The sequence below is a fragment of the Neomonachus schauinslandi genome, chromosome 3 (assembly GCF_002201575.2).
Source record: "Neomonachus schauinslandi chromosome 3, ASM220157v2, whole genome shotgun sequence".
In the NCBI taxonomy this organism is placed as follows: Eukaryota; Metazoa; Chordata; class Mammalia; order Carnivora; family Phocidae; genus Neomonachus; species Neomonachus schauinslandi.
This window is the reverse complement of record NC_058405.1, coordinates 134,539,052-134,566,631: the sequence shown is the minus strand read 5'-3', so window position 1 is coordinate 134,566,631 and position 27,580 is coordinate 134,539,052. Positions and strand designations below refer to the sequence as shown.

General features: G+C 40.0%; 2 protein-coding genes across 3 annotated transcripts in view; one reads left to right on the top strand and one right to left on the bottom strand.

The window, feature by feature from the left end:
* The window catches only part of MAP3K20 (mitogen-activated protein kinase kinase kinase 20), a 189,565-nt gene that overhangs the window by 53,997 nt on the left and 107,988 nt on the right, over positions 1-27,580 (bottom strand). For both annotated transcript variants that reach the window (XM_044913679.1, XM_021703307.2), the window contains exons 5-10: positions 25,053-25,118; positions 20,687-20,715; positions 20,430-20,567; positions 13,052-13,138; positions 7,176-7,250; positions 1,392-1,498 (exon numbers count right to left, since the gene is read on the bottom strand). In XM_044913679.1, coding sequence (XP_044769614.1) covers positions 1,392-1,498; positions 7,176-7,250; positions 13,052-13,138; positions 20,430-20,567; positions 20,687-20,715; positions 25,053-25,118 — 502 coding nt within the window. The remainder of the gene's footprint in view (positions 1-1,391; positions 1,499-7,175; positions 7,251-13,051; positions 13,139-20,429; positions 20,568-20,686; positions 20,716-25,052; positions 25,119-27,580) is intronic.
* Positions 5,837-6,095, top strand: LOC110592357 (60S ribosomal protein L38-like). Its single transcript, XM_044913680.1, has one exon. It carries the CDS (start codon positions 5,837-5,839, stop codon positions 6,047-6,049), a length of 213 nt encoding a protein of 70 aa, XP_044769615.1. The 3' UTR covers positions 6,050-6,095.

Genomic DNA, 27,580 nt, shown 5'->3' with positions numbered 1-27,580 from the left:
GCCAGCAAGACACAGATTAAACAACAGACTACAGAACTACTTATTCATTCCAACAGCAGTCGTGGCTATGAAGGAGGTGCTCTCAGGGCACATAAAGTGGAACCTCATCTATCTAGGGTCAGAAACATTTCCCTAAAGACATGTTATTTCAGTTGCTCTCTGAATGATGAATAGGAGCCAAGCTGGATGTGGGTGTCAGGGGTGGTACGCCGCTGAAAGGGATGAATTTTATACAGAAGAAACTGCATTTGCAAGGACTCTGCATGAGGAAGAAATACGCATCTGTTGAGGGACCAGAAGCCAGAAATTAAGAGGCAGAACTATGCTCCTGAGGTAAGACTGCTGAGGTCAAAGCACAAAGGGTCTCATGAGTCTCGTGAAGCATTGGCCTTTGTACTAGAGTAATCCCCTACGTGGATTTAAAAGCAGGGTCATCTGATTAGATTTCCACTGATCTTGTAGGCAACATTATTACTTGTTTTGTTAATTATTTAAGTCCAGAACAAAACCCATCATACCTACACTCAAGCAGACAGTATGATTTTTGTTTCCCTAGATAAAAATCCATTTAACTCACTGGCCCTGGATAGAGTTCAAAGGAATAAAAATAAATAAGGTTATTGTAAAACACAATCAAACAGAAAGCCCAAGGAAATGTCTAATCAATCACAGGAGTCAACAACGCCATCGTTTTCAGAGAACGTGCAGTATTCCCTGGGCATCAGCAGGTGGCGTAAGGCGTCGCATTACCACGGAGGCTCTCAGAAGCGGAGATAAGTTACTTAAATCTCTGCTGCGTCAGGGAGGAATAACGTCAGCTCCCAAACATGCTATTTATATTCCTGCAGCACGTGACCCGGCTCAACGGTCTCATCCCAGGCTTGCTTCTTCCACTCACACAATACAATTCTCTCATTACTAAGTTTGTTTTACACTTGACAAAATTTAATAGGATTTATAACATCAGAAGTTTTCTTTTAAGTGTTTTTATAGTCTCCCTACCCCCTCCATCAACAGATACAGTACTCTGCAAATCCCTAGGCAAACAGTATTTTTATTTCTCACTGGACAGATGCCAAGGCTTCCTAACAGCGTGTAATACAGAGAAGTGTCTGGTAACTATCTTTTGTCTCAGAAGATGTGATTTCAATATTCTTTCCAAATACTTAGATATATGATAAGGCAACAAGCTTAGAGGATTGCTTTTTTGTTTACATATGAAAAGGAGGACTTATTAGATGTCCAAAAAAATTTAACATAAACAACAAACAAAACTCTAAGTTATGCTTAGAAATCAGGACTGTCCTCAAGTTCACTGGTGCTCTTCTTCAGTGAAGCTGGTCATGGTCTTTCAAAGCGAGAGGTCATGACTTGGTACAAGGCTTACTTACCTCCACTCTGCCTTGTTGTGCAGGAATGAGTTACACTGGTCGGGAAGGTTAGTGTCGTTTGACATGGACTCCAGAATTGAAATGATTTGCTTAAAAGATGGCCGTTTCTGAGGAAGAGAAAATAATCACTTGTTGGGACTTAAGAAAGCAAGTCTTGAAGAGAAAATCCACAAGCACAGCAATAAGCTCGACACACCACAACAAAATAAAATGGCACACAATGTCCTGAGTTCTTTTACAACTGTCAGACTGCTCAGGTTGAAGGGGACCATATTCCTTATTTTCAATAACTTATAAGAACAGAGTCAGATGTCATTATTCTATCTTGTGGCCTAAGGTTGGAATAACAGCTTTTCTCCAGGTAAGGAAAGTACGAATTCTCTCTTGGGTCTGATTAAGGACTCCTAAAAGGGAAAAGGCAAGTCCTTTAAAAACCTATGGGATAGAGCACATTTAGGAAAAGTTAACGGTAGAATCTGCGTGGTAGGTATACTGGTGTTCACCATTAAGATTCTTTCACCTTTTCTGCAGGTTTCAAATTCTTATAATAAAATGTTGGGGAAAACCCTAGTTAATCTATGAGAACTAATACAATTTCCTCAACCACTTGCTCAGAGAAAAATTCCCCAATTTTCAAGCCATCTTAACTTCATTGTTCTCAATGTTTATTCCACATCATAACCCATTTGGAGCCGTGAAACTCTAAGGTACTGTTTACTAGAAATGATAAAGCAGCGGTTAGGTGCATTTCTTCAGCTACCAGTAACTGTACTTGTCTGTCTCTTTAGACTCTAGCCAAGGCTGAGACAAAAGGTTAAAACAAAAATGGAAGAAAGATAATAAAAGGATGATGCACATTCTCTCTTCATCATGCCTCATAATTATACCATTTCTGAGCAAATTACAGTTGCAGCAATTAAAACATGCATTTTAATTTAGGAGCACAAAACAAGGAACAATGTTGAGGTGGCTTGCTCTCAGGACTTGAGTGCTTCCTACATTAAGAGAGATGATTTTTCCATTTCTCAGGAATATAAATATAAAACTGGGATATTTATTCTGAGTTCTGCCTTCATTGCACTCTTAAGGGAATGTGTGCCTGTGTGTGTTTTAAGTAGAGGGCGTAAGTATCTGATCCACATTAAAGCGTTCTAATAAAAGAAGTAAATGCCTGAAGTAGGAAATTTGAAAAATATTTTGTCTTCTTTTAACTTTATTCCCATTTAATTCCTCCTACTGTGTGTCACTGTGTGAAAGGAAAAATGTTTGAGCTGTTTGCACAGGAATTATATAATAAATATAGAATTTTCATTTTGCATGGAAAAGCAGGAGAGGCTAATGAATTTTTAAAGAATATTTTTCCCTACATTTAATCATTCTTGAAATAAAGTAAAACTCTTTTGAAATTAGGTGACAAGTATCCCTAGAAAAACCTTAATTTTATAGGTAGAATATACTCTCAGATGGAAATTTCAAAGTTAACATTTTAAAAACAACAATGTAGAATTTTGTGGTAATGATATTTTATGAATACTCAGGTTGCATAATACAATATTTGGTCCAGGAGGTTCCTTTTAGTATTACATAGGTTTTGTTCACATTAAAAAAATTATAACTAGGGTCATCTATTAAGCATCTATATACATTATTTGTTAACTTCATTTTTTTTTTTTTTTAAGATTTTATTTATTTGACAGAGAGAGAGAGCACAGATAGAGTGGCAGGCAAAGGGAGAGGGAGAAGCAGGCTCTCCGCTGAGCAGTGAGCCCAATGCGGGGCTCGATCCCAAGGGCCCTGGGATCATGACCTGAGCTGAAGGCAGACGCTTAACCGACTGAGCCACTCAGGCGCCCCTTGTTATCTTCATTTTATAGATAAGAAAAATCCATCTCAGAAAAGTATGGATTGCCCAGTATCACACAGGAAGCAAGTTTCTGAATCAGGGGCAAGGCTCTTAAACCCTCCAATGTGTTTTATCACATGAGGGTAAGATGTTACTTCCTATCAAACTCAGGGCTTTTTTGCCTTTTTTTTTTTTTTTTTTCTTCCTATTTAGAAATGCCATTTTAGAACTGGAAACAATACCCACCTTTACTTCCTTCTTCTCTTCGATACAACACTTTGAGCACCTGGTGTAAGCCACTGGCATGACCTGACATTTACCCAACACCAGCTTTCTCTTGTATTCCCTTCCCCCTCCTCACTGCAAAAGAACATTTTTCTACAGGTGAGCCGAGTATTTTCATCTATGTTTTTAAAGCATAAGGGCTAGGGAGAAAAAAAGAAATGAAAGTGTTTAGCCAATGACAGCTCTCTCTGTATGCACAGGAGTGGCATCCACGAGAGCCTGAACTGCCACATACTTACAGCCAGAGAACTAAAATGTGCCTTGGTCTGGCTACTTCAGTCAACACACTGGGCCTCTACTTACTATGCATGTGTGAGGTGCGAAGAGCAGCTTCGTTCCCTCAAAGAGGCTGCAATCCATGTAGGAAGAGAGATTTGAAAAATACAACCGCACAGGGTAAGGCAGTAGCCCGGACTCTGGTTTAGGAAAAGGAGGACAAAGTATGGGCTGGGGTAAATAGAATAGCCAGGGAAGGCGGGCCAGCAAAGACCTCAGGGAGGAAAGAAAAGAAGAGGGCATGCCCAGGGAAGGAAGGTGTGTAAGGCCTGACTGGAGATCAGCCACAGAGAGCGCTGGAAATGTGGGGTGTATACTTAAATACAGGGGGGCTGTATTAATTGTATCAGAATAAAATACCTTGAATTTCAGAAGTAAAAATCAATCTTAAACTTTCTTTATACTTCACCTGGCTAGAACACAAAATGCCACTCGTCCTAAAGAAGGATAAACTTGCTGCATGTTATAGACATGCCAGCTTCATAGCATCAACAGCAGGCCTAATGTCCTTCCTGTGTTAGGTGTTTACACTATTATTTAATTAATGCACCATAAATGTATATTCTTAGAATTTTAATTAATGAAGTACAGTTTCTGATTAAGAAATTCAAAACCTGCTTTGCATACTGAAATATAATTGCAATTATAGAGAATCTAGTTGCATTAATCTAATTCAATGCAAATAATTTCAGGTGAAATTTGTATTTAAGTAGCAGAAAAATACTGCCAAAATGACTATATATGCCACAATGGACACAACTGGTAGGAAGAGTATGGAGAAGGTAGTACAATAGCATTTTAAAAATACAAATGTTCTAGAGCAAGCCTGCAAATAGCTGAGTATATTTTCTGCTGGATTAGCTACAAAGTGCAGGCATTTCTCTTAATGCTTAAAAACCCCATATTCTGCAAATCACACACTAAAATAATAGGACCTAGGGGCGCCTGGGTGGCTCAGTCGTTAAGCGTCTGCCTTCGGCTCAAGTCATGATCTCAGGGTCCTGGGATGGAGCCCCGCATCGGGCTCCCTGCTCCGCGGGAAGCCTGCTTCTCCCTCTCCCACTCCCCCTGCTTGTGTTCCTCTCTCGCTGTTGTCTCTCTGTCAAATAAATAAAATCTTTTAAAAATAAATAAATAAAAATAATAGGACCTAAACAGAGGCAGGGCAGACCATGCCATACCTATGCAACTTTGTCATGGATGCTAATAAAAAGTGATACTAAATAAAAACACTAACAGAATTTAAAATTGTTAAATTCTTTAATAACAAACAATACTAAGTAAATATAAGACTCCCCTTTTTAAAAAAAAGGGTGAAGGTAGTTTGATGAACAGGGGTGAAAGCAAAGATTAAGGCTGCTGGTTCTCAGGTCAAAGGTGAAATGTGCAAATCCGGGAAGCCCCCACAACAAACTCCTCGGAGACAAGGCACCGGCCCGGCCAGCCCAGCCAGCAGGGCGCACACGGGGCAGAGGCCTCGCAGATCCGCGCGCCCGCCTGCTCTATCGGCTGCACTACCGTACAGACCACTGTACTTGGCGTTGAGCTGTTCTCACGTGGTGGGGCGGAACCACGTGCTGCGTCACGTGTGTGATTCGGCGCGGTGAGGACTCCAACTTACCGGTTGTGCATCCTTCCCACTAGAGAAAGATGCTGTCTGTGTGTTACCCGCATGCATTCTTCCTGGGGGCCCGACTGGAACGGGGTTTAAATTAAGTTAGAAATTCCATTCCTAAGTCTTTGTTTTTAGATCTCTATTTAAAAAGTCAGTTTGCAATATATCTATTTCCATGAAAGAGTGGACAAATCTGAACTATAAAATTACAGTTCCTTTCTCGGGTCTGTCTCTTCTTTGTGTTTAATCTGTGAGGGTCTTTTTTTACTTTCTTTTTATTATGAAAAATTTCAAACAAACAAATGTAGAGAGAACAATGTAACGAACCTCCATATAGGTGAGTGTTTCGGGCGGTAAACGGGGCACTAATCGGGGTAACCCATGATTGGGTGGCGGCCGCGTGCTCCCCTGCACCCCCCGGTAGCCATGCCTCCCAAAATCGAGGAAATCAAGGACTTTGTGCTCACGGCCAGGCGAGAGGACGCCAAATCCGTCAAGATTAAGAAAAATAAGGATAATGTGAAGTTTAAAGCTCGGTGCAGCAGATACCTTTACACCTTGGTCATCTCGGACAAGGAGAAGGCAGAGAAACTGAAGCAGTCCCTGCTCCCAGGTTTGGCAGTGAAGGAGCTGAAGTGAACCCAGCCCACTGATTTGAACTGTATTAAAGTTTTAAAAATTCTTAGGAAAAAAAAAATGAACCTCCATATACTTATCACTTGGCTTCAAAAATTATCATGGCCAATCTTGTTTAATCTACACCACCATCTATGTCCTTTCATTTTATTTTGAAGTAAATCCAAGATTCGCCTGTCATTTTATCCATAAATATTTCCGTATGTATTTAAGAGTCTTTTAAAATGATCTTTGCAGGGAAAGGAAATGGGCCTTCATGCTCAGATGTGCTAACCACAGGAAAGTCTACATTTTGGAATGTCTCCAACTCTGTTGTGATGGCTTCAAAACATCATGAATCCGGACAAGGAGTATATACCAAGTTTCTCCAGAAGTGCTACTCTGGGCGCGCCTGGGTGGCTCAGGCGTTAGGCGTCTGCCTTCGGTTCAGGTCATGATCCCAGGGTCCTGGGATCGAGCCCCTCACTGGGCTCCCTGCTCTGCGGGAGGCCTGCTTCTCCCTCCCCCAATCCCCCTGCTTGTGTTCCCTCTCTCGCTGTGTCTGTCAAATAAAGAAATAAAATCTTAAAAAACAAAAACAAAAACAAATAGAAGTGCTACTCTGGCCTGATCTTTGGTTCAGACCGCTTGGGCTCATTCTCCAGTCTCAGCATGTACTAGCTGTGGCCTTGAGCATTACTTAACTTCTGCATGCCTTGATTCTTCATCTGGAAAATGGGTGGAATAACAACTTGTATCATAGAGCTATTCTGAGGAACAAATGAGCTAATGTACATAAAGTGCTTGGAATAGTGCCTGGCATAGAATAAGCACTGTGTGCTGGCCATTTTTAGAACACGAAGGTGCAACAGTTCTTATTAAAGATTAAAAACAAAGGAATGCAATTCTTTCTGTTGAATCAAGCGTGCCAGAGGGGCTGTAAGAAAGAGCCAGTAATGAATTTCTAAGGATCAAGATAAGCAGATAACAACAGAAAGCCTTAACAGTCCATCTGGGGCTCACAGGAACAGCAATCTAGCTTTACTTTGTAATGACTCTCATTACCCTAAGTTTTAACTCAAAGCCAAACAAACAAGTGAAATTTCAGAATTCTGAACGACGACCAAAAAAAAAAACCTGACTTACATACCTTGGCATCAGCTTCCCAACACTGACGTAACAGCTCAGCAAAACTTCTGGGGCAGCTGCTTGGAATGGTTAATCTCTACCACGGAGAAGGAAAGACAACACAAGGATTTACTCATGAAGGTAAGCAGATCCTCACTGAAAGTTCATAAAGAGTAACATTTAGAGCACAAACAGGTCATTAAATTTTAAGCTTCCATTGACTGATAGATGGCAGATGAGAATTTATGTTTAGATACATCGTATCTCTAAAGAGACTTTTAATACTGTTCTTCCTTTTTAAAAAGGCATCCCAGTGGATGGAGAAGTCGGGTTCCGCTCAACAAATACAATGAAACATAGACTCAAGTCTGAAGGAAACTACAGTAGGAGAAGGGCAAGGCCTAAAACCACCAATCTTTGCGCAGGCGGCTATGAAATAGGCACACAGCCCTGGCAGCTAGGAAAGCAGCTCATCTGTGGCGGTAGGCGTGACACCTCTGGAAACGTGTTTAGCACAGACCGTCCCAGAGATCATTTGAAAGAAGTGTGCCTCTTCTCATTGGCCAATAAGAGATTCTGGACATATGACTCATTATGGCTAAAGCACAAGGGCTGGATACAACAAAGATTACACTGTGAGCATCTGTCCTGTTCCAACATTTTACAGAAGTGCTTCTCTAGAACTTGCCATGCCCCTGGAGGCTCTTTAGATATCTATGGAGGCATTTTTGTTTTAAAGACTGGAGAGTTGCACCTGGAGCGGGTCAAGAATGCTGGACATCCTTCACTATGTTGGTAAATCTCTAAGTACTCCCTTGCACTCCACCAAATTTCAGATGCCCCCTGTGCAATCAAACAACGAGGTTTAATCATTTTTCTGGCTCTAGACTCTCTTTGATTTACAATAAACACAAAGTATATTTTGAGCAGATTTAAAATGCAATGAACTAAGAATGCAACTACCAAATAAAATAAATCAAGGGCAGATTGATCTTTGCATTATTCATAACCTTACCAAGATTTTTAGAAAATGTCACCTACAACAGCATTGCTCATGCTGCTGGAATCATTGATACAATTCAATTCCATTCTGCATTTGTAGCTGTTGAATCCTATTTATCCATAGGTACAAGCTCTGAAACTATCCCATTTTCTCCTCTCCTGCGGTCGTGCCTGCGCATTTATACACCATAATACGTATTTATTCTTCTGTATACTACAACGAGAGCATTATGTTGACTTCAAAGTACAATGTGTGTGGGTAGGTTGTACTACATCTGAATTTCAGCATGAAAAGAGTTGTTATCAAGAGAGGCCTGGGTATGACGGTTGAGAACCACCGCACTAAGAAGTACTAAGAAGATTTATTATGCAGTATTGTTTACCAAAGAAGTTTTGCAAATAAAAAACTGAAACTGAACTTAGTTGGATTTGGGGGAGGCTACGCATAAAACTAGAAAAAGAGTTGCCCTGGCAAGAAAACAGATGGAGATCTGTATTTAGAATTACAGATAACCTTAAAATAAAAATAAACTAAAATATATAAAACCTGAAAGCTTTAAACAAAACAGCCCTCGCCAAATTAAAGGCTATGCTAAACATTTTTTTAACTGATTACATAGAATAGAGGAGATCTGGTAAGCTGTACTCTTATTTTACTGTAATGTGAACTGGAAACCTTTTGATGAAGATCAAAAGGAAAATCAGGTGTTTATTTTTTTAAAATATTTGGCAACTAAGAGAAACAAAGTGATTGCAATTACTCAGCTAAATGCACCCCATGGAAATTTCTCATAAAAGGGAACATTTTCAATATAACTTTTTCACGTTTTTCTAAGAACTGAAATGTGACCTGGATGAATATGGATGGATGTTAATCTTTTCTATCATCTTTTCTTACTGAGAAACTTCTTAGCTACTGCATCTGAGACATTATGAAAGAAGACATAATTATTTTAGATCATCTCATATGGTCAAATATCAGTTAAATCTAGACTCAGACACTAATGTAAGGGTTTATTTTGGTTTATTAAAAAGTACTTTAAAAGAAAATCCGAAGTATTTAAGTCCTGTTTACAGAACTGTGGGCATTCTTAATGCATTAAAACATCCCGAAATAACCAGATATTAGCAACAGATTTAGCGTACTACCTCAAACTTAAATATTTTAAAAGTTCCAAAATTAAAATGAAAATATTTCCCAACCACTAAATTAGGCATGACATTTTTTAAAAAGCATATTCTTTTTCTGCACCATTTTCTACATAAGATGCAAAAAATTACTTTTTGTCAATTATTTTTTATTATCTTTTTTCCAAAATGTAGTCAACAATGGATTGAGGATTTCTGTTAATAGTTTGGGGCACCTATTAAGAATACTTTGGTTAAGTGACTGACAATGCCCAGGTCATGATCTCAGGGCCGAGAGAGGGAGCCTGCTTAGGATTCTCTCTCTCCCTCCATCCCTCCCCCTGGTCCCGTATATGTGTGCCTGTGCGCGCTCTCTAAAAGAAAAAAATTGTTTTGCTACTTAGAACAAAACATATTTTATGAGAATCTAAGTATTTGTAAAGATAGAAATTATACTGTCAGAATATTTTGAATGACCACTAATTCAGTTTAATAGAAATTACGAAGACAAACATACATGTCTATAAAAATTACAAAATTTATTAGTAATACCCTCCTAAAGGGTTCAGTCTTTTTTTTTTTTTTTTTAAAGATTTTATTTATTTATTCAACAGAGAGAGAGAGAGACAGCGAGAGAGGGAACACAAGCAGGGGGAGTGGGAGAGGGAGAAGCAGACTTCCCGCGGAGCAGGGAGCCCGATGCGGGGCTCCATCCCAGGACCCTGGGATCACGACCTGAGCCGAAGGCAGACGCTTAACGACTGAGCCACCCAGGTGCCCCAAGGGTTCAGTCTTTAACAGTGCTTTATGTATCTAGTTTTAATGGGATTTACTATTAGGAAAAATTATATTAAGCATTTAGAAGCAAACACCTTCAGATATTTTTAGACCGTATTGATCTTCCTATAGATCCAAAAAGCAATCTAAATGGTGAAACTGAATAAGGTCGAGAGTCTGGTTAAGAGTAATGTATCAATGTCAACTTTCTGGTTTTGGTATTGGCCTATACCCGTTTCTCACCAGTGGGGGTAGCTGGATGAAGGTACACAGAATCCCTTCTAATATTTTTGCAAATTCCTGTTAGTCTATAATTATTTCAAAATAAAAAAGTTAGAAAGAAAAGGTAACTCTAATATTTGGATATAGGTGCATTCTAGGGTGACTGGCTTACATTTAAAATGTCTCCCTAGGTTTAAACACATCATTCTTTATTTAAATGAGGCCTGTTAAAAAAAAAACAAAACAGCTTGCTCTTTTCAACTCAAGAACCCAAGGTATTCCAAAGTAAAAATAAATGAAATAATTGGAAGTTGAAAGGATTTTGTAAATTATTTTTACGTCAGAGTCTCAATTTTTTCATGAAATAAATCCTTGGCCATTTTTTCCAAGTTTTCATTTAAATTCCAGTTAGTTAATATACAGTATATTAGTTTCAAGTGTACAATATAGTGATTCAACACTTACATACAACACCCAGTGCTCATCAGAACAAGTGCCCTCCCTATTCCTCATCATCCCTTTAGCCCATCCCCCGCCCACCTCCCCTCTAGCAACCCCTTCAGTTTGTTCTATATAGTTGAGACTTGGCAATTCTTTTAATGTTATGTCAACAGAATTTGTTTTGGTAATACGTGTCTACATTTATGAGATGAAATGAAGACTCCTTTGTGAATGATGACAATGGAAAGTACAGTTAAACTTAAATTCCATATTTTTGACAAATATTGTGCAGAGTGAGAGTAGACAGGTAAGTAGCCTTCAATACCCAATTTTCCTTAAGTTCAGTAGAAAGTTGAGAAAACTTGTTTCACCATGTGGGGTTCCTTGAACTTGCTATTCTGCGTACAGAAGGGGAGGTATCTGAGTGGTCTCCATCGGTTATTAGGCGACTATCAATCAGGTCACACCACGGAAAAAACAGTACGTTCTACTCCAGGGAATCCCTGAGGAAAAGGGCGGGGGGGGGGGTGGTTTACAGCCTCCTCCTGTACATGTTGAGGAAGTTCTCAAGGTTATTTATGGGTGATTCCAGCCCCCAAGCCAGCTATCCAAAGGCAGCTTCTAAATTCATTTTTCTTGTCTGCTTTAATCATCCTTGATGGATACTCATGTTTTGAAAGTGCTTTAGACGCGCACCTCTTCTGCCATCCTTTAGATGAAATATTATTTTAAAATATTGTTTTTTCTTATACGTATTTGGAGGGTCCAGTCAGCTTTTAAAACACTTTCTTCTAATTTTTCTTAGAACAATGTAGAGGGGAAAAAGTTACATTGAGTGTTCCACTCCAAAGTCAACATTAGGTCAATTGTTTTCTTCACTCTCATTTGTAAACCCAGAACCAAACATCTAATCACCTCACTGGCAAGAGAAATAGAACAGAGACAAGCGGGTTCTCCTATCATGAAAATATCAGTTATCCTGTGTACGAGGGTCTGATTTAATAGCACACCGGGAATAACCAGGACACTTAATTAAAACAGAACAGCTCCTGTGAAACACTGAGCAAGACACATTCTTGAATATAACTCCTTTTGCTTTTTCTCAAATTGGCAGCTCTCTCCCATCAAGTTCAGCTATCATGAACATTTCATCTGTTCTCAAATAGCTCAGGAGGACAAATTAATAAGGTAGCGGGATTATGTGATCTAAACTACGGAAACTTGGTTTCTCTTAGTCAATAGCAGCTGTTTGGTTAATCTAGTCTGTTCCTGCACTCACATGGGGAGATCAATCTAATTCTTTCATAGCCTTAAAAAGGGCATATCTCCACGTATTCACCTTTTTGCAAATTATTTTATCCTCAGGTTGCACTCTTACCTTCTGCAGAGCACACAGATCAGATCTGGAAATGAAGCTCTGTGAAATAAGGTTGTTTTGCATTGCAAAGACAACTGCGTGCTTCCATTACCGGATCTAAGTTCTCATAGTACCTTGATACTGGATGCTTCATCCTTATGCTGAGGATTTCCATGCCTGTGCATTTCAGTCACAATTTTAAGCCTTTCAAAATGTAGTTGCTCTCTTTGATATGAATGTACCACGTTCTCTGATGTAGGCTCATAGGTCCAACTAACTGAAAGCCTCAATTTGTGGGAAGAAGAAAAGCGAGGCTGGGGACACAGCACAAACGGTGTTTACGCCACTGAAGTTCTTTTGAAATGGAAAGGCTCTGCATGAAGACGGGAACAGTTACGCCACTGCCTCGCCAATTCCAGTGAGGAGCTCATCTTCAATGTAGTGTTCAACGTAGGTGGCAAAACTGTAATTTTTCCCTTTTTTGAAACTATTTTTTCTTCTTTTATTTTTGAAATTCTCATCTAAGCGACAGTTTCTTGTACTATAGTGACTCCTGCTGGGAGAGGTAAGTTGAAGTAGCTGAAGGTCTCTTACAGATATATCAACTCCCGGCCAGTAAAAAAGATGTCCTAAACGCAGGAGATGGAGTTAAACTGTTCCCCTACCTTGGACGCAATGGCTTCTTTCATCACTAAGAACAAACCCCTAGGTTTTACAATTGAGACTGAGAAACTAGTACAGTACTTGTACAATTTTTGATCTACAGCATCACGACGTGAAGCTGCAACAATTAGATGTAAAGGGTCCATTCATGAGGAATAACATCACTTTGACCCTTTGTGTTAGCTCCTACTGCTAATCTTTCCATAAGCGTGAACTTACTTTCAATTTGAAGAAGATGAAAAAGTCTTTTGCAAAACCCCAATACTGTTTTCTGATCTATGTACCTGAATGGAGAATCGTAGTCTTACCTCGTTTTTTTCCACTACAAGCCAAGCTACTTGTAATCCTTCCAAACCTTTAAAGGGGACCTCCCTTGTTAGCATCTCCCAGAGAACCTGGAACAAAAAGAAAATGGAATTTTTATTCTTGTACTTTATATTTTTGGTATATTACTTAAACTTTATCTAACACTTAACTGTATCCAATTACCAGACAAAACCAACCCCACCTGTAGAAACTTGGACAAAACATATATATTCATGCCTAGGACTTCTTCCAAATATTATATATATATATACACACATACACACATATTATATATATATATATACATTATATATATATATATACACACACAGACACACACACATACATTCATTTTTTGTTCATTTTTATAAAGAAAAAAAACTAGTTTAGAAATCAGAACATTTAGAGCCAGACTTATGAAACCAATGGGCCTACATAATTTATCTTGTAAGTTGCTAGAATTCTCACAGATTCCCACAAATTAGGTTTTATATTTTGTTAGTCAAACTCTTTCTACTTTCAGTCACCAATAAATTTCTCTATAAGATAATAACTGGGAATTCGACCATATTTTTAAAGGATCGGTAATGGTCTGATAAAAAATATTGAGCCCTAAATCCAAATCACTGGCTAAACCATTCACCCCATAATGGTAGGTACTTGCAGAACTGTAACATTTAAATTCTGTGTTTTGGAGGAAGTTCTCTCAAAATGAGTTGGTCTAAGGGAGTCATTTTCTTCCACCTATAACATAATTTACTATCTGTTCTAAAATATAATAAACACTTTATGTTCATATATATAGGCTAGGTGTGTGTGTGGGGGGGGGAAATGTATGTGTGTGTTCATCTCTCTGCAATCCTTGAGATCAGCATGATTAATAAATCTGCACTGGTATGCCCAAAGAAAGCAAACTGATGCTAGGAATGCTGAAAACAGCCAATGATTTGAGTTTCATTTAAAATACTAAGTAATGGAGATTTTTACATTCAGGTAACTTTCTCGATTTATACAGATGGGCATCAAAATCTGAGTCTACCAATATTTTGTGAAGTGCAAAACAATTATAATTTTATCAATATTCATAACAAACGACTATCATTTACTGAGTGATTATGTTCCAGATACTTTGTTAAACTCTTTACAGGTGTTGTCATGATTAATATCAATCCCAGCGAATAGAAGTGATCCTCATTTTATAGATGAGGAAACTAAGGCTTCAGAAAGTCAAATAAACTTGCCCACAGCCACTCTGTTATCAAGTGGCAGAGCAAGAATATGAACTTGCTGCCTCACCCTAATGGTCAAGCTCTTCACCTGACATAAGTCTAGAGTAGGGAGGCTGCAGTGAGAGAGCATGTGACGTGCCATATTTCAGGTGTGGAGCCATGGCAGAGGTGAGAAGCAAATGAATTCAGCAGTTTTGATTTAGATTGCTCTTGTTCTAAAAACAAAAAACCCATTTCTAAATAAGAATGTAGACTGAGAACATGTACTCTATTCAAGCAGGTCCTACAAACCTTTAACTCTGTATCCACTGTTTCCTCAGCCAGTGCTCAGTCATATTCGAATCAGAACATGCTAAATGAACTCTGGCTAATTAGCAGGAAAATCAGGGAAATTGGCAGATGCTGCTCAAGCAGGAGAAAAAAAATTCACTGAAGCCTCTTTGGGCTTTTAATCAAGTGTGTAAGGTACTTCTTTAGAAGAGCTACTGAATAATTCTATTTGAGTCCCAGAAGTGATTAGGAAAAGGTAAGGGGCATCCCAGAAGGGGATGATTCTAGCAAGCACTGTAAGTAAAGGCAGCGTGAGGACCAGACCACGTATGCAATCACCCCTGAGACCCTGCCCGCACAGGGGAGAGGGATGGAGCAGCGAGAGGGCTGAGCAGGAAATGAAGCCCCTCCATTGCACGCCATTACCACTCCCCTGGTGCTGAGGTTGGGGAGGCAGAGGGGTATGCAGAGCAAGCAAACTGAGGAATTTGGCCCTCCCAAGGAGAAAGGGAACAGTGACTCAGCCTCAAATAAATCAAATGCTCCAGACCCCAAAATGTCCAGGGAGGTGGCCTCCAGCCCCCCGCCCCTGCTTTCTGACCCTGGGCTGCACGCACAACCCACTGCGCAGGCGCACACACAAAGGCTGACTGGGTTTTACGAAGTAAAATGCAAAACCAAGAGCTTGGGAAGTGATAGACAAAAAGATTTATGTCATTCTTTATTCCCAAATATTCAGTTGGAAAATAGCCCAAATCTACTAAGGTCTGAGTTCTGTTTCCCTGGAAAAAGAAGAGTTTCGTTTTCGTCCGTGTGCGGGTTGCGGGCGAGCCGCCACAGCCGAGGGGCCCCGTGCGGGCGGCGCACGTGCGGGGCGCGGGGTGCGGGCGCGGCCCAGGCGCCGCTGGGGCCACGTGAAGTCCCCGCGTAAGCCCAGCGCCAGCGCGCGCCGAGTCCCTGTGACCGATCCCCCAGGTGCAGGAGTGTGGCAGAAAGCAGGCGCCATGAGACAGGACAACAGCGGTTTCTGCACTAAACACAATGGCACTCGGCACAACACAGTCCTTTGTGGAGGAAGTCATGTGAAGGTCTAAAAATATATTAAACTAGGCCTGAAAACATCAGTGACGGGAATGCAGGCCAAACATTATTGTGATCTTTCCCCTTAAAAATACTTTCCAACTCATTCTATCTTGAGACGTATTTACGTCTAAACTGCTCACAAGGAAAAATTTCTATTTTCAGTTTGCAGAGAAACTTGGACGAGGCTGTGTACTTTTCCTGCCCTTTCTTTTACAAACAATGGCAAGCCATTACCTGAGCCCGGATCGTTCTGGAACAGGGCTCACACACAAGCCACACACAGATGCTCACTCTTAAGCCACTCTCCTCAAATTGTGGTTCTGGCTCAGAAGCTTCTGGGAAGGTAATCCTTTCTGCATTGTCATTAGGACAGCTTTGTTTTTAAAGAGTGGCTAGGCCTTGTGTTCTCAGAAGGCTTGTTCTGTCAATGATTTTTGCTTTCCTTGAGTCTTTTTTGTGGATAACATACTAAACACTCCTCTGGTTCCGTCCTTCAAGAGAGATCACTGTAAAGGGGTAGCACAATCTCCTCTCTTGTAAAATGGAGAGAGAAACAACTGCCTGCCCAGCAAAGTTTATCAGCTTAGAAGCAAGGATCACAAGATCCACTTCTGGCATTCACAGCACATCTATTTTAAGGCTGGCTAAGGCTGGTTGGTCTTGCCATGAGTTAAGAAGCAACACAGGTTTATCAAGTTGCGGAGGTGAGGGACTTCGATAATACTAGGGGCTAAATTTTTACAGCAAGTCTGAAAAATAGAAAAATGAAAAGCAAAAATATATTAGGTTTTTTTTTTTGAGGTGGGTTTCAAAAAAGGACCACTCTTTTTTAGGGTCTTACTCATCTGCGAGAGAGAGAGAGAGAGAGAGAGAGAGAGAGAGTGTGTGTGTGTGTGTGTGTAGGCACAATGAACAGAATGGACCCTTCATGAACTATGGGATGTTTTATGCCAAGAGATACTGTACTGACAAATGGTCCTGGCTACTCACCTATTATTGAAAGGACATTAAAAATTCTAAATAACCACATTGCTTTCCTAGGTGAGTATTATTTTCAGTCTTTGGACAACAAAGTTCTAAAACTAACATGCCCCTACCTTAACAACCATTCTCTCCTGCTCTTTTAGGTAATAACTACTTTGACCATGCAGTGCTTTCTTTATTTTTCAAAAATTTGTGATTGTTTAAACAAAAAGCTCTGGAAAGCATGCCTTGTACTATTTCTTTCACTAAATGGTGTTTATCTAGAACATAATGGGAAGGGGTCAGTATTAAATAAAATCTTGAATTCTCATTTATAATTCAACTGGTTTATGTGCAACTTTATATGTAGGACTTTTTTTTTTTTTTTAAAGATTTTATTTATTTATTTGACAGAGAGAGACACAGCAAGAGAGGGAACAAAAGCAGGGGAAGTGGGAGAGGGAGAAGCAGGCTTCCCACGGAGCAGGGAGCCTGATGTGGGACTCGATCCCAGGACCCTGGGATCATGACCTGAGCTGAAGGCAGACGCTTAACGACTGAGCCACCCAGGCGCCCCTATGTGCAACTTTGAGTGGAACTCTGTTGATACAGCTATGGGTTGAGCATAACCAGAATTCCAAGTAAACCTTTCTCTTTCAGATACTGTTTTAAAACAAACAGAGTCACTGGAAAGGCATTTTTGTTTCCACCAGTCAAAAGAAGCCTCTAACCTGACCGCAGAAGCAGGTGACTGGGGCGGACAGGTCCCGCAGAGCAGCATCCAGTGTGTAAATATCAAATGACACTGCAAATGTTCAGTGAGTGGCTATCGAGTTTGTGACAGTAAGTGAAACTACTTGATGGAATGATTTGTTAAGCATTTGTTAAATCCCTCAGAACAGAACGAAGGGTCAGTAAACAAGTCCAGAGAAAACCTCATTCACCAATAGAAATGTTCAGGCCCATCTACTAAGAGGTTGCGCACAGTTACTTGAAAGAAAAGCTTCTTAATAATGTAAACAACATTTGCAGCCTTGGAAAGGTTGATTCAAAGTATGTTTAACATGAGGGGGTCGATGAGGAATGAGTGAAAAGGATTTAAAAAGATATAGGAAACATGGAAGTCACTAATATCTTTGATAGTTTGCCTGTGAAAATGAATTGGTCCTTGGTTACTGGGACTGAGATTCTACTCTGGCTCAGGAAACCCAGTGATGCCCCTGGTTCGGTAAGGTTCTAGAAGGAAGCGGTGTGAGGTTTGTTTTCATAAGTGAGATAATACTGAAACCAAAAGTTCACTCTATCTGGAACCCATAGTTGTCTTTCAGATCAAACATTTCTGAGATAGGGAAAGTCCAAGAACTGGGGAGAATTTTCAAAGTACAAGTGCTATACCAGAGCTTGGGGAGTGCTAAAATGAGCCTCTAAAGTCTCCTAGTTCATATGCAAAAATAATTTAAAAACTATAACAGCCTAAATATGTGTGTGTGTATCTATATGCACAGGCAGGTGAGAGTGTGAAAAGTGTGGTCTCTTGCTGACTCACTGTGACCTACTCCAGCCCTGAGGCTTCCTTTCCCTCCCTCCAGCTCCACACAGCTTTCTCTGTGGACTGAGCCCTGTTGCGGAGCGCACAGTGGTTTTACCATTTGTAAAGGGTTGTAAAAAACAAAAGAATACACAATGGGGACTCCTAGTGAGCCTCAAGGTCTCAAATATTTACTCTCTGGTCCTTTACAGAAACAGTTTGCTTGTTCCTGTTCCACAGGATAGAACACTGGTCCCAATGAGCAGGTGAAGTCCAATTTACATGACCCGCATCCGTGTCTAACACCCTGCCTGACACGATAAACACACTGGTGCTTAAAAATGAAGGTACATAACTTCCTAAGAGAAAACATCTCACTAAAGTCTGAAATTGCAACAAATTCCCCCATTTTCAGACCTCCCCAGCAGGTGATTGGTAGGATGGTCAGAATGTAGTAACTTTTGACACAGAGAACAGTTTTAGAATCAGGTCTCTTCAGGAACTTCTGTTTCTTCCCCATCTTTCAATGAGACTTATTTGATCGCTGTCTATAGTAGTTTATAGCCTTCAGTCTTAGAAATACCCAGAATTAAGGGAAATGAGATTTTTAGCCTGAAGCTACTGTTGTCTTCCAACCTTTAAAATTCTAGCCTTTTGGGGCGCCTGGGTGGCTCAGTCATTAAGCATCTGCCTTTGGCTCAGGTCATGGTCCCGGGGTCCTGGGATCGAGCCCCACATCGGGCTCCCTGCTCAGCAGGGAGCCTGCTTCTCCCTCTCCCACTCCCCCTGCTTGTGTTCCCTCTCTCTGTCAAATAAATAAATAAAATCTTAAAAAAAATAAAATTCTAGCCTTTTGCTAAAAGCACATATCTCATTCTTGTAATGACTTTTTCCAATAGCCAATAAAATTCATCTCTATTATATTAACTTAGTAGGGCACCTGGGTGGCTCAGTCAGTTAAGCGTCTGTCTTCAGCTCAGGTTATGATCCCAGGGTCCTGGGATCGAGCCCCAAGTAGGGCTCCCGGCTCAGCGGAGGGCCTGCTTCTCCCTCTGCCTGCCGCTCCCCGTTTGTGCTCTCTCTTAATAAAATCTTTAAAAAAATAATTAATTTGGTACACATAAGATATATTATAATTTAGAAAAAGTTTGCCAAAGAATACAAGCCCAAGACTTAAGTAATGAAGCCAGCAGTAAATCCCGAGAGGCTGATGGCCTCTAGAGAATCAGGAATACATGTGACAATGCAGGTCTCCTCTTGGGCCATCAGCTGTCACTTTCAATAGAAACCACAGAAGTCCGGGAAGAGGAGGCATGGGGGTTTGGGCCAAAATCAGTCTGCTCCTTTTCCTGTTATTATGAAAATGTCCTTTTAAGAGTAATAATATAAATATAGAGGTTAGTATGATTGAGAGATGAGACCCGAAGAGAAGGAGTGTCAAATACTACTTCGGACTTTTTAAAAGATACACAGTATTTTTAAGGATAAAAAACAACAAATAAATTCCTTCTACCACCAAAGAACCACCGTGCCCTTCTTCCCCTCCCACCCTACTGTTCCCCCATTCCACTTCCTTCTTTCCCTCTGCTTATTCCTCAAGAATGATCCACCTCAAAACCCTTCCTCCAGAAGCTTCTGCTCCTTAAGGGAGTCTTTCCTGTGGCTCCATTCCCTGAGCATCCCCACCCCCACATTATCCTGTTCCCCTCTGTGCTGCTCTGTTGTGATTTTTACATACCTTAGAGTCACGCCTCAGAGAGTCACACTACTTTATAAGACTGGCAGCAGGCTTGGACAAGGCCATAAAAGCTAAGTACGTTTTCTTCCGTACTCTCCGGAAACTCACTAATCATTTTAATAGTTGACATTCAAAAATCTCCTGTAATTCACTCATGGGGCAGACCTAGTGTGTTTTGAGCAACTTAGTACAGTGAAGTCCTGTTCCAGATGACCCACGTTTCCACTGACTTAACACGGATACTCCACAGTCGTGCGTCCAGCCCAGGAAAGCACTCTCCACATGAGTGCGTCAGGCCCGGCATTATTTTAGATTCCATCTAATTGCTCTTTGGAAGTAGCATTGGTTTCTTCTCAACACAGGACAAAATAACTCGGATGCAGAAAAGTGATCAAAATGAACATTCTGGCAATTAGGAAGTGTTCTGTCTGTGGCCATTGCTCTGGGCATTCCACCGGAAACAGCATCGTTGTCTTAAAACTGTGTTAAATTGCTGTATCCCACTCCTGGAGGTGTTTGCTTTTTTAGATTTCCCTGAGCAACAAAAAAAAAATTAGAAATGAACTCACCACACCATAGGAATATGTGTCACAAGTTTCAGACACAGGGAGACTTTGGATAACTTCTGGGGCCATCCATGGGAAAGTTCCAACCAAGGACATGTGTGTTGTATGGTTATGGAACCGAGAGGCACCAAAATCGCATATCTGAGAAAAGAGAAACAAGTATCAACCTTCAACCACTGATTAATAAAAGAATTATCTGTCACAAAAACTTACATCTGAAGTTAACAAATACTTTTGAAAAAAATTAAAAGGAGTCCTACCTTCAATACCCCATCAGCAGCTATAACAACTAAAAAAAAAAAAAGAAAGAAAAAAATTATGACAATCATCTAATTTATTTGAGTCATCTTATACCGAAAAAACCCCATAAACTTCTACTTCTATCTTCCATATGGCATATGAAAGGTAAAACTGAAGTATTTACTGCACTGAAGCTTTTAAAACAAGAACAAAAAACTAATTCCATGAGGTACTGACTAAAAGGCTTTTGAAACATTTGTTTAAATCAAATGTAGTACTAAGGTCCTGTAAAAATGGCACAGCTTAGTAGCAGTAAAGAGAACCAACACTTTTTTAAAGATTTTATTGATTTATTTAGGAGAGAGAAAGAGAATGCTAGTGACCTCCTCAGTATCCCATGGCGGGCTCCCCGCTCAGTGGGGAGTCTCTTCTCCCTCTCCCTCTTGTCCCTTCCCCATGCTCATGCTCTCTCTCTCTCTTTCCCCATGCCCGCTGTGGGACGGACCCTGGGATCATGACCTGACTGGCAGATGCTTAACTGACTGAGCCACCCAGGCACCCCAAGAACCAAATTTTTTACTTGGGTTCTGCCACGATTCTGCCAGCGTGGTACTGAGGACGTCACTAGCAATTACCACTTCCTGGTATCTATCTTTCCTCCCAACTGAAGAGTGATTCTCTTGTAGGCAGGGACAACATTCATTCATTCACTTATTCATACATTCACTCACTTAACAAATATTTGCCAAGCACCTGTTATGGGCGAGGCAATGTACTATGTTCTGCAAGAGGAAGGTGAGCAAGACTGGCTTTTCTCTGCTCCTGTGGAGCTTACAGTCTCATGGGAGAGACACTGAAACCAATGTCTATAATCAAACGGGATAACACCTAAAGTTAATATAATACTGTATGTTAATTATACTGGAATTAACATTTAAAAATTTTTAAAAATATATAATTATGTGGGATAAATTCTATGATGAGAGACACAGAGATTGCCTTGGAATCAAAGAGCAGGGGTATCTAAGTCTAAGGAGGTCAGCAGGAGTTTTCTGGAAGAAATGGTGCTCACACTAAGACCTGAAGAACATGCTGGGACTAACCAGACAGAGAAGCGCTGCGGGAGGACAGCATTTTCTAGGCAGAAAAAAGACCCTTGCAGAAGGTCAGGAGCAGAGGGAAATGCAGGCAATTTTGGAAGGCAGGGGCCTGGTCCGGGAGGGCCTTTGTGAGAAATGGAAATCCAATGAACAATTTTAAGCAGAGAAATGAAATGGTCAAATGTGCAGAGGGGAGAGCATATGAGAAAAGAACAGAACTGGAGGCAAGGAGATCACTGTGCACCCAAGTGGTTGTAGTCCAAAGGACAAAAGGATGCCCAGACAAAGGCTGTGGCACAGAACAGGAGAGGTGGACCAAGTCAAGAAACATTTAGGAGGCCAAATCAGGGGCACCTGGGTGGCTCTGTTGGTTTAGCGCTGGATTCTTGGTTTTGGCTCAGGTTGTGATCTCATGCGTTATGATCTCACGGGTTATGGGAGCCCTGCGTTGGACTCCACCTTCAGTGGGGAGTCTGCCTCCCCTCTGCCTCTGCCCCTCCCCCTGCTCACATACTGTATCTCTCTAAAATATTTTTTTAAAAATGGGGGGGTGCCTGGGTGGCTCAGTCGTTAAGCGTCTGCCTTCGGCTCAGGTCATGATCCCGGGGTCCTGGGATCGAGCCCCGCGTCGGGCTCCCTGCTCAGTGGGGAGTCTGCTTCTCCCTCTCCCTCTACCCCTCCCGTTGCTTGTGCTCCCTCACTGGAACACTCTCTCTCAAATAAATGAATAAAATCGAAAGAAAAGAAAGAGAGAAAGAGAGAGAGAGAGAAAGAGAGAGAGAGAGAAAGAAAGAAAAGAAAGAAAGAGAGAGAAAGAAAAAAAAACATCTAGGAGGCCAAATCAACTGGACTTAAGCAATGGGGGGGAGGACTCAAGGATGAAATCAAATAACGAGGCAATACAGCATAATGATTAGAGCAAGATCTCTGCAATCAAACTGTTCCTTTTTATCTCATTTCTGGCTTACGCAATTGGTATTGCCATTCATGGAGAAAAGGAATATAGAAATAACTTTTGGGGGGGCAGAGAGGAAATGACAAGATCAATGGGGACATGATATATCTTAGGGTCATACAAATATCTATGTGGCCTCTCCCACTAAGCAGACAGACACGTGGTTCTGCAGCTACGCTCTGTCTGGGAGTGCTAATATGCAGATGGGGCTTTTATGGGAGTGGGTAAATAAGAGGAGAAGAGGCGAGGAGACCCAAGGTAGACCTTGAAGAACCATCTGGCATTTCTTTCCTTTTTTTTTAAATTAAATATTTTATTCATTTATATTAGAGAGAGTGAATGAGCAAGCAGGGGGAGAGGCAGAGGAAAAGACAGAATCTCAAGCAGACTCCGCACTGAGCGCGGAGCCTGATGGAGGGTTCCATCTCACAAGCTTGAGATCATGACCCCAGCCGAAATCAAGAGTTGGAAGCAACTGACTGAGCCACCCAGGTGCCCCCTGGCATTCCTTTTGTAAGCCACACAGCGCCCTGAACACACTAGCTGATCAATTCTTACTGAGCTAATACTAATGACCTTGGTAAGTGGGGAAAATAGACTCTTTGCATGAAATAGCCTAAGGGTAAATGTGATACTATATATAAACTACCAATTTTTTCAAATAAAGATAGAAATACTGTTAATACCATATTCAGTTACTTTTTAAAAATACCTCTACTTCTTTTTTCTCATTATAAGATTAACAAGTGCTTCATTAAAAAAGAACCTAACATAAAAACATGTAACATAGAAAATAAGAGTCTTGTTATTCCATTTCAGAACAACAAAAAAAAATTGCTAAAAGTTAGGTCAATATTTTTTCAATGTGTACGTGTTTTCCCATCAAGTAACTGCACAAATTGTAATTTGTAAAAATCCGGACAGTCTCCATTGTTACTTAGTTTTCATAATGAGAGCATGGATAAATCTGTAACTTAATCATTCTCATCCCATGAGATATTCAAGATATTCTGATAAAACAGATTTAAAAAAGAGAAGTCAAGTAACTTGTGTGGATTGAAATTCTGAGCATGAACTAAAAATCTATAGTCATAAGATTCTGATACTTCCTACTAGATTCTAGATTATTTCCTAACAACTTCCTGTTAGCCAACTCATCTCCAAAGTGTTTAGCTCCAGGAAGTTTATGTCTATGAAGAGCCAAAGGATAAGTGATGACCTAGACAAAGGAGAGAACAGTCAGCCCCAGTTGCCGGGTAGGGTCGAGCTGGTGGTCCAACCCGGATGACTGATGAGTGGCAGCCGCCAAGAACTTCCCTTTCTCCACCCCACAGACCTCATGGTCCAGGAGGCCCAGCAAGGACAGCCGGCCGGGCCCCTGCTTCTCTTCCTCCACTTACCACGACCACCCACTGCAAGGATCACACTCTTAGCATGCACCCATTTTAATTGCAGTGATTGAAAGATTTAAAAAAAAATAAGTAGTTCTCTTCCTCCTTACTTAGAAGAATTACTTAGAAAGCATGTAAATAAGTAAAACATGTAAATAAATTGACAGCAAGATTTTTTTTTTAAGTGGCAAGCTCTAACATTTACTTTAGCTAGTGTGGGCCAGCTAAATAATCCCACTCACTGCCTTTGTCCATTAACTTCCAAGTGACATAATAGGAGAAGCATTCTGTTACCTCCCTACTGAAAAGTAATAATGTCTAATCCTGCGAGACATTTTAAAATGCTCACTTTCTAAATTAAAAAATATAAGATCATAAATAAACTTTAGAGAGTACAGAAGAAGAGAAAGAAGAAAAAGAAAGCCTTTGCTTTCCAAACTCTGAAATGTTTTGATCATTTTTGGGCACGACACCAGGTGAAATGACAGACATAAAAAGTTTACACCAAATAATTCAGAAGTAAAAAGAACAAAACTCAAAACTGCTAGTACGGAGAACCATCTAAAAATAGGAGACTAGAAGTATATGACTACATGCTTTGATCTAGCAATACCTCTTCTAGAAAGTGATTCTAGAGAAATAATTAAAGATGTGTTAAAATTTTTTGCTGAGAAATATCAAGCTCAACATTTTTTATCATAGAAAAAAATGTAAATAACCCAAATGTCCACATTCTGTGCTGATACAATGGAATACTATGCAGCTCCTTGAAATAACAAAGAATTCTGATATTTATTAACAATGGAAAGATTTTCATGGTATCAGTGATGAGTCAAAACATCAGGGTACAAAAGATATGAAAAACATGAGCCTATTTCTATAACAAGGTGTACATATTTCATAATAAAATAAGTAAAATAAAAACATAGGACTACATTACCATTTCGTGACTTGAGATCTCTGTGAATCACCTTGACAGGAGCCTCCATATGTAAATAGTGCATTCCTTTTCATACAAGAAGGAAGAAAGGCTTTTAATATCATTTTCCAACATTGCATGAGTATTAACTTTCTATTTTAAAACATCAGTACTACCTTTCATATTTTTGCAAAGGATTCAGTAGCAGAAACTAAATTCTTGTGTTCTATTCTTACATGATTGATAAAATAGAGACAGGATATGTCTACATTAGGAAAATTTATATGCTAAGGAAAATTCATGTGCTTTAATCTCTTAGAAGTTAGAATTTGATTGTGGGTAAAGTTATTACAATACTTAATAAGGACACCTTTTCTGGAGTCTGCACAAAAACAGCACAGTTACAACTGAAAGAAGTGCTCCAATGACTAAGGTATTCCACTACCAGTTGCGCTCTAGATCCGCCAAAGCTCCGACCAAGGTTTTCAGCTTTCATTTGGATGTCTGCAGCTACCCAGTTGCAGCCTGGTTTATTTTCTCAGTACTCATTCCAGTAAGACCTTGGGAGAGGTGGAGCGGGGAGGGAACTGGTTGGATTCATAAGTTGTGGTTGGTAAAGGGCTTTATGATCCTCAGAAAAATTTACAGTAGTTACAAAATATTCTCTTTACAAGGATGAATCTTTGGGATAATCTATATTTAAATGCACTCCAAAATTCTCTCCAACAAATTGAGAATGTGTATCAAGTTACTTCAGTAAATTGAATGTATATATAGTTTTATTATTTTGAATAAAATATTATATTTTAAAATTATACTTTAAAAGACATATTTCATAGTGATCCTCTTAGTAGTATTTGACTCTTTTTCTGTATTTATGTATTGTATACCCCGCAGGATAAAGCAAAGGAACATTTTCTATTGAAATATACTATTTCCTTTCCCTTTACTTCTCAAGTTGTCTTTTCTAAATAATGGAAGAAACAGCTTCCCCACTGCCACAACCAAACAAGCTCCTTCTGTTAATGAACTATCCATTACATGTAATAAGTAGGCTTTGGTTCTTTTTCTGAGCATACAGAAAATTTCAATTTTATAAAGGCTAATTTTTAAAAATAATCTATTCTTTTTCTACCATTCTGATTCTTAGATATTGAAGGTCCTGTAAGAACAAAGAAAATTAAAAAATTTAAACTCCTGAGATACAAAGACATGATGGGAAAGAGTCCCATTTACAAAAGTATCAGTAATTTTAGCGATCTTAAACAAGATATAGCTAGAATACAGGAGAGCATTCTTCTAACACAAAGTTCTACATACTACACACTGAAGATTCAATAGCTACAACCTGGATAACTTTTAATAACTTCTAGGACTGAATTTCATAGTTACCTCTTTCTTGCTTAAGAACTAAAGTCAGGTAGAATCTGTTTAATTACCATTAGAGGAAGGGCTAGATAGGGTCTACACTGGCTGACAAGTAAAGAATTCCAAAAACAACACTCAGGGACTAAAGCTTTAAATAGAGGCATTTTCTTCCTTATGGCAGATACTATGAGAAAAAAAAAAACTAAGTTATTTGGGTATAATGTATAGTATGCTTTTATATTTAGTGTGCATAAACACCGTAGTAATCACAATCATAGAAAAGTCTGTTTAACTTGTTTTTGTGGAGCCATCCATAATTCTGCCTTATTTTTATTGCAAACAATGAAGAAGGCTAAAAAAACCCCCACCATCATCAGTTTTAAGATTCGGGGTTCCTAAATTAAAAAATTTGACTGGTGTCATTCGGGAGAGACGGGGAATCAGCGAGGACCCTTCTGAGACTGGATCCCGGTGCACCTGCTTGAACTGTTCTGCTTACACACTGGGGAGGGACTCACAAGACTTTTAGATGTACCTGCTGGTCCGCCCTCCACATCCTTTTCTACCCAGAAAGGAGAAGGGCTTTTTTTTTTCCTTTTTCTTTTTTTTTTGGCTTTGAGGAGGTATTCTCTCGGCAGTGATGTTAAGCAATGCCTACTTCAAAATGCATGAATCAACTCTTATTTGAAATGAATTATTCACTCTTTGATTTCTCAACATCTTGTTGCTCCAGTGTCTTCCATCACGGTCAGACTGAAAGGTGCAGAGCTGAATGGGACACAGAATCAACAAAAATCAAGGCTTCCTACTTCATCTCCGAGTTCTGTGCACAGCTCTGCCAGAGAGAGTTGAACTCATTCTGAAAGCACTGATTTCTTCTTCCTTTTATAGGCCATTTTAAATAGTGTTACTCGTGACTATAAATAAGTAAGTTTCTTCTCTGCCTCACTCTTCTCACCTGGGGCCAAACACATTCGAACCTGCCTCTCACCTTGTTTAACTTGTTTTTGTGGAGCCATCCATAATTCTGCCTTATTTTTATTGCCTCTCCGCAGCCACAAGAAGGTGATTTTATAGCGCTGCAGTTTGGCACACGGTCCCCTGCCCTCTCTCACTGCCCCCTCCCCTATTTACCTGGAGTTCCAGTCTGCTACTTCATTAGCCCTGTTCTTTCTCTTCTT

Bases quoted from the DNA above. Each gene is read 5' to 3' on its own strand.
- LOC110592357 (XM_044913680.1), top strand. From the start codon at position 5,837: ATGCCTCCCAAAATCGAGGAAATCAAGGACTTTGTGCTCACGGCCAGG.